The following is a 13,415-nucleotide window of genomic DNA, read 5'->3' as shown; positions in this document are numbered from 1 at the left end:
AATATTTTTAAAGTAAGATAACTTACTTTCTCCGCGTGAACTACCAAACTTTTATTAAATAGAATCTAAAAATATTTCAAACAAGAAAATTTTTCTTAAAGTAAAACAATTCAGTAAAATTATTCGTTGCTTAAGTCAAGAAATAGTTTTATTTTAATACAAATAAAAATAATTGTGGTAAAATAATATAGTTTCAAGTTAAAAATATGACGTTAAGACAATTATTATTCTTAAATTAAGATAATGACTTTTCTGTGTGTACAAGTAATTGAGCGTTTTATACAGGATGTTGATCAAAAATGGCTCATTTAGCGCCGCGATATTTTTAATTGCAAAAAATGTTTCATTAACCAAAAAAAGAATGCGTGAATTTCACATTAAATATGTTAATCACTCCAATTATAATAAATTTGAAGTAAGTCAAACAATTAAAATCTTGCGCTTCGCCAGATTTATTTGAGAATTCTGCGAAAACAATTAAATTAAATTAGACAAGTATGAAAAAGTCTAAATCATGCAAATTAAAGAAATAACAATTTATTTGACACAAATTTTTTTCTTAAATTCATTCCAATGTCATTTAAATCACAAATGGTCGCCGAGATTATTCATTCATAGCGATGTTTGAAGAAAAAAAAGTTACTTGAAGGGCTGGTCCTGTCACCCTTTGCAGATATTGAGCATGTCGCAAGTTCCTGCACTTGTCTTCTCATGCATAAGTCATAAACTCAGCTTATTCTCTTAAAAACCTCACACACTTCGCAATAAATTTGAATAAATAATAATTCGTTTTTCAAGAAAACGCCACACTTTGCATAAAATCATCAGGAAGTAAACAAAACGAGGTATGTACCCATTAAGTAAGTGTACGCAAGGTCAACCATCCGCATACCACCACGTGTTACGAAATCTTGACCCGCAATTTATAAAGTTATCGAACAGGTAATGGTTACACTCGAAATTATCGTGGACGAGGTTTAATAATGTATTCTTGTTGCAGAAAGTTAACACCGGAATCGTATTACATTATTTATATGAAAATGCGTTATCAGAAGAATGAAAAATGAAACTGAAACTTTTTTTCAGAGAATTTTATTCAGTTTTTTAAATAGGGTAAGTCCGGGAGAGATGGAGTACATTTTAAAAAATCTATTGTAAAGTTATGATCTTTATTTCAATTCAAACCACGACTATTTTTTTCCATTACCAATTTGTAAAGCAACAAAATAAAAAACACATCCCTTTAAATGTATAAAGCTGTCCGGAAAGTCGCGCACCTCCCTGAAAGGGAGTAATTGGGTAATCTCCTAAAGTACTAACATTTTTTTTGACATTTGACATTTTTTTATGTCTGTTTAATGATACTGATTATTTTGTATATATTTTTTTTTTATAATTATTTAGTAAAGGTACAAAAAAATTGGCAACAAAAGCCACAAATGACATTAAACAGAGTTACAATTTAAGATAAGTATTTCCTCTTCTAATAGTCTGTAGCAAAAAAACTTGAAAAATTATTTTTCTAACAGAAATACAGTCAAAATGCTAAGTTTAAACTCTCATAACTTCGAAGTTTTTATAGATAGATTTTTTTTTGAAAATGTTTCTTATTGTCTAAGGAACCGCCCGATGTGCGCGACTTTCCGGACATCCTGTATACATAAAAAAATTACAAGGGTGCCCCCCTGTACTAAACTAGTGCATCGCCTGAAATTATTTTCAACTATACATACAGCGTGTCCCAAAAATAAGTTTCTAACAAACTTGTGTTTTTTTTAATGAAAATGCGGTTTCTTTTGGACGATAGACATTAATTTTTTCTATGGTCCAAAAATTTTTTCGTCATTATAGGTAATTTCTATATAGGGTGGCGCAACAAAGATATATTTTTTCTTATGGAACATCCGGTATATTATGTGCTTATTTGAAAGAGTTTTTAATTCTAAAAATATCCATATTAGGTTTTATGGGTCTGTCATGGACCGTTTATCATTTATTGGCAATTTTATGGAAAAAAAGTGCCATTTTTGAAAAATCATAACGGCTTTTCCAGAAAGAAAATGTAAAAAAAAACAATTGCAACCATTTTTACTGAGTCTGGTCCTAAATTATTATGGTTGAGATTCGATCAATCTTTTGCAACTACTGCAGAGTGTTGACATTCGCAAAATATCAAGTAACTTGATTTTTTCAAATGAAACATCCTGTATGTTATTACTTTATCGTGTAGAGCTTTTAATAAGCTTTCTAAAAAACCTAGGGTTTGGAGGTCTAAACTTTACCTGTTTTATTGTACACCTTTTAAACCTACAAAATTTTAACTTATTCTATTTAGCCTTAAAAATCAAGTAGGTTTGCGTTACTTCCTATTCTAAAAAAAATTGTTAATTTTTTAAAATTACGTTATCACCATACACAATTTCTTTCTAACAAAGCCGTTGTGATTTTTCAAAAATGGTACTTTTCTTTCATAAAATTGCCCATAAAGATAAACGGTCCATGATAGACCCATAAAACCTCATATGGATATTCTTAGAATTAAAAATTCTTTCAAATAAGTGCATAATATACCGGGTGTTCCATAAAAAATATAACTTTGTTGCGCTACCCTATATAGGAATTACCTATAATGACGAAAATATTTTTGGACCATAGAAAAAATGAATGTCTATCGTCCAAAAGAAATCGCATTTCGTTATCTTCTTTAGTGGGACACCCTGTACTCTTTTTTAAAATTTTATTAAAAAAGTGATGACAGAAGAAAGTACACTTTAAGAATATAACATTTTTTAAAGTACTGCAGTCGAAAAGTTGAAAAAATGTGTTAAATAATTTAAAAAATTTAAATGTAACACCTTATTTTTTATTGCATCTAATAGATTGATAAATTAAAAGATATTTAACTTTAAATTTTCATTGTAGCAACAATGCCTATCATTAAAATGAGCATTGTTGATATCAAGGCAACCATAATAATAATTCCATCACGGATCACTTATTTGGGATTCGTCCAGAGATTGTTGTAAAAATCGGCATAAATTAATAAATATAAATATATAAATATATAAATAATAAATATTGAAATTCTAATTTTTTTATTGTAAAAATAAAGAATAATAGATTCAGTGTGATTATTGAGTGTAAATGTGCACTTTTTGGATATTGAAATAATGATTTTTTTTTTGAATCTTTACAAGTACGTTATTAGTTATTAATTGAAGCGTTTAAAAGTAAATCTTTTTTGAAAGATACTCCTAATTCAATAATTTCTTAAATGCAAAAACAAAAAATAGGACGTTCATTTAATTTTTTAAGTTATTTAACTTTAAACAAACTTCTTTATTTTTTTATCTGTACAAGTGCAACACACTAAAAAATGGTTATACTCTTAAAATTTGTAACTTTTACTTCACAGTTGTAAAAAATTCTAGCTGTCTTAGTTTTTGTGTAATACATTTTTAATGTTTTCGTCAAAAAAAAACAACTTATTTTCAAACTAATAGAAGTTTAACTTAAAAACATTGTAATAAAAAGCTACACCCAGAAATGCCAAGAAACATATGATGTTTCATTAAAAAGAACATAAGTTCGTATTGTAACTTATTTTTATGACATGCTGTATAGATGAAAATAATTTCAACAATTAAAGGAGCAACTCGCTGTGACACCGCTGGTCCCGGATTTACCCTAATATTGACCTGAGGTAAAAAAACGTTGACCTTTTAATGCCTACCAAAGTGAAATTGGATTTAAATCTAACAAACACTACATGATATCAGTTAAAAAAATTTAGTCATCATTTTTTCTTCATCTTGAAATGTGACAATAATAATTAAGTAAAGGTCGTTGAACTAACTTAATTTGAGATCTTTTTATCGCATTGAGAGTGAGACACATGTGCAAAGGCGTTGCGCATGAACTTGTTATTTTTCGTGTATTATAACATTATTAAATCCCGTTTAATGAAATTTCATCAATGAAAGTGGATTTTGAATGGACCGTTGTGAGAAAGAAACGGAGAATCGTCGCGTTTTTCAATGAGGTCGTTGTATGACACAAATCAAGACACTTTACCTTCTGGTCATCCTTACAACTTCGTAGTCATTCCGTTCATTGAAAAAGTCACTCACACATGTGCACACTTAGCGAAAATGAATGCAATTTAGTGCACCGGATGCAGGAAAAGCCAAAAACCAGCGACACTTCCGTTTGATTGTAGTGAACGTAGTTGGAGGAAGATTTCCTCGCAAAGTGCAGACGTCACACACGCACGATTTGTGTTTATTTGGCTTGAAAAACGTCATCTACGTACATATACAATCATGTGGTGTTATTGTTCTGCTAAGTACGCTTTTAATGTGCAACACTCAAGGCAGCACCTATGCCGATAAAGTGCAGCGGGTCGGCGCAAAACTATATTGTGTGTTGTCTAACTTACAAAAAAAAACGGAGAAGCTCATACAAAAAATTATTAGACGATGATTTTCCGTTTTGCATAGTGCAAATTTTAGCGGTGGCCTTTCTCTGACTCTTGCTCACTTAATTTTGAGACAAAAATCAAAATTCGTATTTTTTCAACAGGAAAATTATTTTATATAATTTTGTTTATACAGGCAGTATTATGAAAACCGCCCCAAGCCATAACTCCATTATTTTTAAAGTTATGACAATACTTCTTAGAACAAAGTTGAACATTTTTTGTCATCTATCGTTTAGGATAGATACTAAATTAATGCTGTTTTCTGTTTCACCGGAAATCACATCAACTTTACTTTTTTAACACCTTGTATATTTTACCACTTTTGAATTCTTTGTTTAATTGTCTTTTAACAAGTTTTAGTACCATATGCCTAAAACTAACCGTTCGTGAGGTATTCACCAAATGATGTATTTATAAAAGTAGGCAGTGGAAAACAATAATATCAAGTAATGTTGACAAATATTATTTCTTTACATTTTCTCTTACTGTATTTATACTTTTTAATGTTAATCATGGATGATAATGTGTTAAAATAAAAATTGTGGGAGAGCACTACGCACGCTTTTACACTGGGTGATTTCTGATGAGAAACGTTCCAAATCGACGAAAATTTAAGCGACTAAAAGAAAATTTGAGGATGTTTTGGGCTTTTAGACCCAAATTAAAACATCTCTAATTTCAAAGAGATACAGAATTAGATAGGTATTGAAGAAAATGCAAGAACATGAATTCAAGAAATTGCAAGTAACGTTGGCTTATCGCACGCAACTGTTCTAATTTCGATTTTCTAAAAACCCCAAACATCCTCAAATTTTCTTCAGGTCGACAAATTAGAACTTCTCTTATTGGAAACCGCCCAGTGTAAAGGCGTTGTGGTCTCCAACTATTTTTATTGCTTTCAAAATATTCTTAAATCATGTTTGTTAACACATTATCACCAGAACACCAAAAAGTATAAAAATAATAAGAGAAAATGCAAAGTAATAATATTTGTCAACATTACTTAATATTATTGTTTTCCACTGCCTACTTTAATAAATTTTTAATTGACTCATATCTCACGAACGGTTGGTTTTAAGCACATGGTACTAAAACTTGTTAAAAGACAATTAAACAAAAAATCCAAAAGTGGTAAAATATACAGGGTGTTCCATTAAAAAAAAAAAAAGTTGATGTCATTTCCGGTGAAACAGAAACCAGCATTAATTTAGCATCTATCCCAAACGATAGATGACAAAAAAAGTTCAACTTTGTTCTAAGAAGTATTGTCATAACTTTAAAAATAATGGAGTTATGACTTGGGGCGTTTTTCATAATACAGCCTGTAAAAATGGGAATTGCCAAGTCAAAATTTTGGTGAAAAAATTGGTAGCACAAATTTTGTTTTTTTTTTTGTTTTTGTCCCTAGAAATTTTGTTAAAAAATTATGGTTATGTTGTGATATTGTCTTTCTCTTTGATGTTTATGTTGTATTCTCATTTCTTACTAAAAATTAGAGAACGTTTAGCACTACAAATTGCGTCTAAAGTTCTGCTTGCACACTTACTTTCGTCTTCAAATTTCCAAAAAGTGTTCGCGGTACCCAATTTGTCCCGTTTTTGTGTTTTCATTTATAAATTTTCTTAGACTATTTTTTGCTGACATTTTTTTTAATTAACTGCCAACTTCCTTTATTAAAATTATCATGAGTGGATTTGTTAGGGGTGCCAACGTTAAGACTGTTTGACATTTCCATAAAAAAACAGACTTGGAATTTAGTTTTTCAAAATTTATTTTTTTTAATATCTGTAACCTCTATTAGATAAAAGCGCTTAAAGGATGAATCTTGAAAGTACATATTTAAATTTTTGTTTAACTCGAGCTAAACACGCCAGATGATATTGCTAATATTCAAATTTATCTAGATTTTAGGATTTTAACTCAAAAAATATAATTTAGTAGTCACAATTTTTTTTTACCTTGAAAAAGACAAAAAAGTATGAAAGTCGCAGTAATACTACACTGAAATTTAAAGTACATATACACAACAAGAATATGCAAAAAGGACAAAATGATATTCTTGATCTTTTTAAAAGAGTTTTTTCAAAGTTAGAATTTACCCTAAATTGTTAGAGGGTTCATTTTACAGGCATGTAATTCAAATATAATATTTTAAGGTATGTAAAAAAAAAGTGCAAAAAAAACGCAAATTCTCAAACACAAAATTCTTCTTCTTGGATCTTCTTGGTATGGAAACGATGAACAAAAACAAGTAAGAATCACCTGAGGATGACCACTTTGTAGTTGAAACGCGTTGTGTTTTAAATAAAAGTTTGGTATGACGGGCTAATCGTGTTTTTGTTCATTTAAACACAAAATTGTCAAATTGTTTAGAGATTTACATAGTGTGGAAAGGTTGTTTCCAAATAGGTTAGAAAACTATCAAAAGAAATGTCTTATTTGGTGGTTTTGACAGTGCAGTGTCATAGGTGGTCAGTGTTAAAAACGAAATGGAAAAATGGAAAAACATGGAAAATTTGATAGAAGTTTGGAAGATGCACAATTATGAAATTGTGAACACAAGAAAAATAATTGAAACTGATAAAGTGTTCTAGTCAAGAAAACTTAACTCCAGACGTTTAGCCATTGAACCGACTTAAAAAAATGTAAACAACACGGTGAGTGTATGAAATAATTGTCTAAGGCTTCTTTATAAATAATAGATGGTCAATAAAACGTTCAAAAATTTGTTGATTTTTGCGGTTTGTTTTATTAGGTCAATATTTAATAATTCAAAGTAATCTCTCTTAATGTACTTTGTTGATTTTTTTTCATAACACAAAGCAATTTTCCCGAGAGAAATTCACTCACAAGATGGCATTTACCCATTCCACTGTAATTTCAGTACAAAACAACCTGAAAAAATCTCTTGAAACAGTTATACGTAAGTTACTAACGTCATAAGGTTGATAGTTCAAAAAAAATAAAATTCACCAAACAAAAGTTGAAAAAGTTGCCGAATTTACATCTAAATATTTTTACCAGATTTCAGAAGATTACGATTTAAATCTTTTCAATGGTGTCAAAAGTTTAGTTTTTTTTACGTAAACTGTGTGGCTAAAGCCTAACAGTTTGGCAAAAATACAATTTAGTGCTGTTTGAAAGAAAAAAAAACAGAATTCTCAGCTTAAAACTCTGCGTCCTCTCGAAAAGGACAAAAACATCATTTTCGGCCTCATTCTGTGGTTTTTCAGCTTGTTTTTAACAAATTTTTCGAAATAAATGCATTTCTAGCTGGAAAACGTGCTAAAACGCTCGAGGAATCAAAAATAATATAATTTTCGACTTTATTTTATTTTATTTTTGTCTCAATTTCGCTCAAAAACCAGTTAAATAGAGTGAAACAATCAAAATAACATTCACATCAATTCTTTTTGTGGTTTTTAGGCGTGTTTGTACAGTTTTGCAAAATTGAGAAGCCTCCATTTCAAAAACGAATTAAGTCGAGCCAAATAAGCTGAAAAATAATATCAACAACTTCTATTTCATTTTGTAGTTTTTTAGCCTGACTAAAGAAAACTTTTCATTTTTTTTTGTTTTTGCATCGAAAAAAGGCAAAAATAACATAACATCATTGTTGGCCTATTCTGTTAAATTGTTGTCTTGTTTTTAACGAAATTTTGCTAAATAATTGTGTTTCTAACTGAAAAATGTAAGCATCCGAAAAGGTATGAGTGAATTATTGTCAATTGCAACCCTGCTTAGTAAAATCTCGCAAAAATCTGTGGTTTTCCAATTTTTTTTTGAGAAAATTTGGTGAAATAATCAAGTTGAAAAACGTTTAAATTGTTTTAAAAAGATGAAAAATTAATTTTTGTTGTAAGAGCAGAGTTACAACAGTTTTTTTCATCACCTGTTATTTGAACCAGACTTGCGTGAAAAAATGTGTAAAACTGTCCATTTTTTTTTCAATCTTTTTATATTAATTTTAAGTTTATCAGATTTTGTATGAAAAAAATGTAAGTAGTATTACAATTGCGGTCCTTGAAAACTCTGATTGTTTGCTATTTTAAAAATTCCTAAAATGTAAACTAGTTTTCATCAAGGATGACAATCTTAATTTCAATTTTTTGATTCGGATGGTACTGAAATATAATATTAGTTATTTCACTTATTTCTTTCGACAAATTTTAAGTTCATTGTTTTGAAGTAAAATTTCCTACTCTACGACACTGATTCGCATTATTTAACTTAACTTTAAGCCAGAAATCAACCTGAATCAATGTATTTCAACAAAATAAATGCTTAAACAACAGTTTTCTGCCAAAATAAAGCAATTTGAGTTATTTTTAATCTAATTTTGCTCGATTTTAACACAGAAATCATTCAAAATCACTGTGTTTTATAAAAATAATTGCTTAAATTAAAATTTTATATCAAAATAAAGCAATTTGTGCTATTTACAATCAATTTTTAGCGCAATTTTGCATTATTTGAATGACATTTTAGAAACAATGACAAAATTTTGGATTTGTCAAATGTCTTAGAGCCAGTTTCATAAGTAATCGAATTAAAGAGCTTTTAAAGTTAATCTAGGTTTAGAATTTGAAATTTTTGTCAACAAATCCCTAGTAATCAGCACATTCTAAAAAACATTTAATTTAATCCTACTTTTTATTAGATTATGAAACTGGCCCTTAGTTTTAGTATACATATTTATTTTTATGCAGCACCATTAAAAAATCTAGGATTATTGTTTTAAAAAATTATTGTTTTGTACCTATTTATTTTATTATGCAGATACTGAATTTTTTTCTTTTAATTAAAAAAAGTGGTAATCCTACCCAATTTCTATGGCTTTTTAAAGTACACATATCGTGTTTATTGGGGTCATAGACGTGACTTGCTGGGGTAGGTAAATTGCATCCGATTCACATTCAGAGGCAGGGCCGTACCCAACGGTTAGGAGGTTCAAGTGTTATAAGTGTTAAAAATTTAGTTTTTTTTGTTATTTTAATGAGTTAATTTTAAATTTTTGTGAATAAATTTTTCATGTGTTAATTATACAGTGTTTTATTCTTATTGTTACGTACAAATTTAAATAGTTAATAGAATATTTAATTTTAAGATAAAAGTGTCTTGAAAAATGCTATGAAAAGGAGCTACAACCCCTAAAAAAGGTACGTTTTTTAAAGGGTTTTTCCTAATATTTCAGAATAGATAAGATTACAAAATTTGATACCTTTACATGTACACCCAAACAAATGCCAAATAACAAAATTTTTAATTAGGGGCGTCCTAAACGGTAAAACAAATTTAATTTTTAATTTTTATGCTGTTTATGGTCTGTAACATAAATTTTTGAACCGATTTTTACTAAAAATCCGTAAATTGTATCGGAAAAACACAAAAGACTTTTTTTATGAAAAACTATGAAATTTTGTTGCTGAAAGTGGCAAGAAACCACAGGCAAAATAGTTAGAGTAAATTTTTACCCTAATCCCATCTAGTTTAGGAAGCACCTAATTAAAAATTTCAACATTTTATTTTTGTACTTGTTTAGGTGTATCAAAGTTATCATCTGTAGCAAATTTTGAAATTTTTTTCTAAAATGATTTCGGAAATATTGAAAAAAAAACCTATTAAAAGACGCACCCCTTGCGTAGCATTTTTCGATATATGTTCATAGAAAATTTTTGTTTTAAAAATGAATATTCATCTCCTGTTTAAATTTGTATCAATAAAAAGTATTAAAAATTTATTTTATTTTTTGTTACTTTTGTGAGTTAATTTGTATTTTTTTTATGTTTAATTAGGATCTCTTATTTCAATTTAAAATAAAAACGTGTACTTAGAGATCCAATACCTTTCACAGTATGACAATAATAAATTTGAAAGTTCACTTGCTAGGGACTACTGAAACCACAATTGCCCCAAATAAAGGATTATTAAAATTCATCAAATGCAATAAATAAATGAAGAAAATTAATTAAAAACCCTTCAAAAAATTCCATTAACTAGGTAACTTTACTTCCTGATAGCTACTAGATACAAAGAGTCAGTTAAAATTCTTGCTTAAAGTTTTTCATCACTTAGTATAGGATGTCTCGACTAAAACTTTCTACAAATCAGAAAAATTACACAATCAAAAACCCTCTTGCTATTCTTTTCATCTAAAGATTAGTGTTAAAATGAGTCACTCGAGTATTTAATAAAATCCGTATCGATTGATACTCAAAATTCTGAGCTTTAAATAAAAATAGATAAGTCAATGACCTGAGTAGCGAAAGTTAAAAGTTTCAAGGTTACCAATACCTGTAATTTGTGTTACCTCAACACAAAAAACGGTATTTTTACGAGTAGACATTCCAAAATCGCGTTAATTAAAAATGTATAACACCTCGTTTCTTGTCACTGATCTATAGTTCAAGAATTCGTTGATGTTTCATTCAAATCGAGGAAAAAACGTTCGTTTCTAGAACTTTTTTGCAATGCAAAGGACAGTAATTTCGACTCATTCCCATCGAGGTCTTGGTCGAGGCCCCAAGATAGTCTTTCTTCACTTTTCGGTTCTCTACACAGCGACCAACATTTTGGTAGTGGTACGCAGCAGCGTTCTCGCTTGCGTATTGATTTTTTCGTGGTCCCTGTTGCCGGGGCAGCTAATGAAAGCGAAATCGTGATGCCGGAAGCAGACCCAAAATTATCGGCTTCTTTTAAAAAAGACAACAAATCATACGCGAAATCCGTTAAGAGATTCGGGATTATCTGGGACACCTGTGTGTACAGGGTGAGGCAGGTTTTGGAGGCCCCTTGAACGTTTACTGTTGGCCCCGAACCAACGATGTCAAAAACAGAATGGGCGCGTTTTCGGTTTCCTCAAAAAAGTAAGATATATGTTAAAATGATACTCAAATTATGAATATAATTAAAAAAACGATATTAGTAACAGAAACGAAGATGAGAGTTGTGAGAGAAGGAGATATATTTTCTTAACTCAAAACAATAAGTTTTTTATATTTTTTTCAATGTTTAAAGTTAAATCTTTTTATTTATCAACTCTAGACAGTTGAAAGTTTATGTTTTTAGATAAACTATTTAATAATCTATTAAATGCAAAAACTTTTAACTTTTGACTTACTTACAAACTTCTTAATTTTTTAAATTTTTCAACTGCCATATATAAAAAAAATGTTAAAACATTACAGTTTGTACTTTTCTTTCAAGATAAAAAAAATATTTTTTATTATTCTTAGTTTTTGTGTGATAATGTAAAAAGAAGTATGCTTTTGTCAAAGAAATCAAGATATTTCAAAAAATAAATAAAAGCTACATCCAAAAATGCAAAAAACATAAGGATGATATATTATACAGAATGTCCAAGCGAGTTGAAAAAGTCCACTAGTGACCTTTAAATGGTAAAAGTAAAAAAAATTGTATAGGACAATGATAAATACTAATCTAGTACATTACCAAAATTATTTTCAACCATACAGCATGTCCCAAAAATAAGTTACGATACAAACTTGTGTTTTTTAAATGAAACACCATATGTTTCTTAGCGTTTTTGGATGTATAGCCTTTTAAAACAATGGATTTACTCTAAACTTTTATTAGTCGATATCGCTTTGTTTTAGAAATAAGACTTTTTTTTGAAGAAAACATGCACTTTTTAAAAATGTATTACACAAAAACTAAGACAGTTAGAACAAATTTTTTCTTACTTCTGCAAAGAAGAAAGTACAGAATTTAAAGCTGTAGGAATTTTTTAGTGTTTTGCATTTGTAAAGATTAATAAATTAAGTTTGTTAAAAGTTAAATAACTTAAAAAAATTAAATAAAACACCCTATTTTTTATTTTTGCATCTAATAGATTGATAAATTATCTATATAAAAAAAATGTTACAACCTTATAGCTTGTACTTTCTTCTTTGCGGTAGTAAAAAAAAATATTTTTATGTCTTAGTTTTTGTGTAATGAATTTTTTAAAAGTGCATGTTTTCGTCAAAAAACCGTCTTCGTTTTAAAACTAAGCAGAACCGACTAATAAGAATTTAGCTTAAAAACATTTACATAAAAATCTACATCCAAAAACGCTAAGAAACATATGATGTTTCATTTAAAAAAACACAAGTTTGTATTGTAACTTATTTTTGAAACACGCTGTATAGTTGAAAATAATTTCAGACGATAGACTAGATTAGTATCTATTTTTTTTAAATTTCATTATTTAAAGGTCACTAATCTACTTTTTCACCTCGCTGGGACACCCTATATATTTTCGTAACTCAAAATAGGTTTTTTATATTTTTTTATGTTTAAAGTTAAATCTTTTTATTTATCAACTCTAGGCATTGAAAGTTTATGTTTTTTAGATTTACTTTAATAATCTATTAGATGCAAAAACAAAAATAGGGTGTTTTATTTAAAAAATTTCCGGTTATTTAACTGTTAACAAACTTACAAACTTCTTAATTTTTTTAAATTTTCAACTCATATACAAAAAAAAATGTTATAACATTACAGTTCGTAATGTTATAACATTCCTTAAATTATATGTCTCTTTCTACACTTGAAATTAGAAGAAGATATCAGGCTTTATGTTTTGTTTATAAAGTTTTAAATAATTTGATTAATGATACTTCAATACTAAATTTAATGAATTTTCACGTTCCACAGTATAATAGTAGATCAAACCAATTATTCAAAATTTCGTTTGCACACAATAATTATCTGTTTAATTCTCCTCTAAATGATCTTTTAAGAATTTGTAACATGTACAGTGTCAAGTTGGACTTTTTTAATTTTAAATCCTTTAATAGTTTCAAGCGTTTTCTAAAAGTTTCGTTGAGTTAGTCACTTAGTTTTCTTTAATTATGTTTATATGTGATTTGTTTTCTATTATAATTTTATCATTACTTAATGTAAAGGATATTACCGTTAATAAAGTTATTAT

The 13,415-nt window shown here is 28.4% G+C and overlaps 1 protein-coding gene across 5 annotated transcripts in view; it reads right to left on the bottom strand.

Moving 5' to 3' along the window:
* Window positions 1-13,415, bottom strand: part of LOC123013567 (insulin-like growth factor 2 mRNA-binding protein 1) — a 44,737-nt gene that overhangs the window by 12,957 nt on the left and 18,365 nt on the right. The window contains exon 1 of one of the 5 annotated variants that reach the window (XM_044412178.1): window positions 4,075-4,327. The exons of the other annotated variants lie outside the window; for them this stretch is intronic. Coding sequence (XP_044268113.1) covers window positions 4,075-4,085 — 11 coding nt within the window. The 5' untranslated portion in view covers window positions 4,086-4,327. Of the gene's footprint in view, window positions 1-4,074; window positions 4,328-13,415 lie in introns of those variants that run through there. 5 annotated transcript variants of the gene reach the window in all.

This window comes from Tribolium madens, unplaced genomic scaffold (assembly GCF_015345945.1).
Source record: "Tribolium madens isolate multiple individuals breed KSU strain unplaced genomic scaffold, Tmad_KSU_1.1 Scaffold_96;HRSCAF=242;Tcas5.2_LG5, whole genome shotgun sequence".
NCBI lineage: Eukaryota > Metazoa > Arthropoda > Insecta > Coleoptera > Tenebrionidae > Tribolium > Tribolium madens.
The sequence above is the reverse complement of the archived record's forward strand: the minus strand, read 5'-3'. Positions and strand labels throughout refer to the sequence as shown.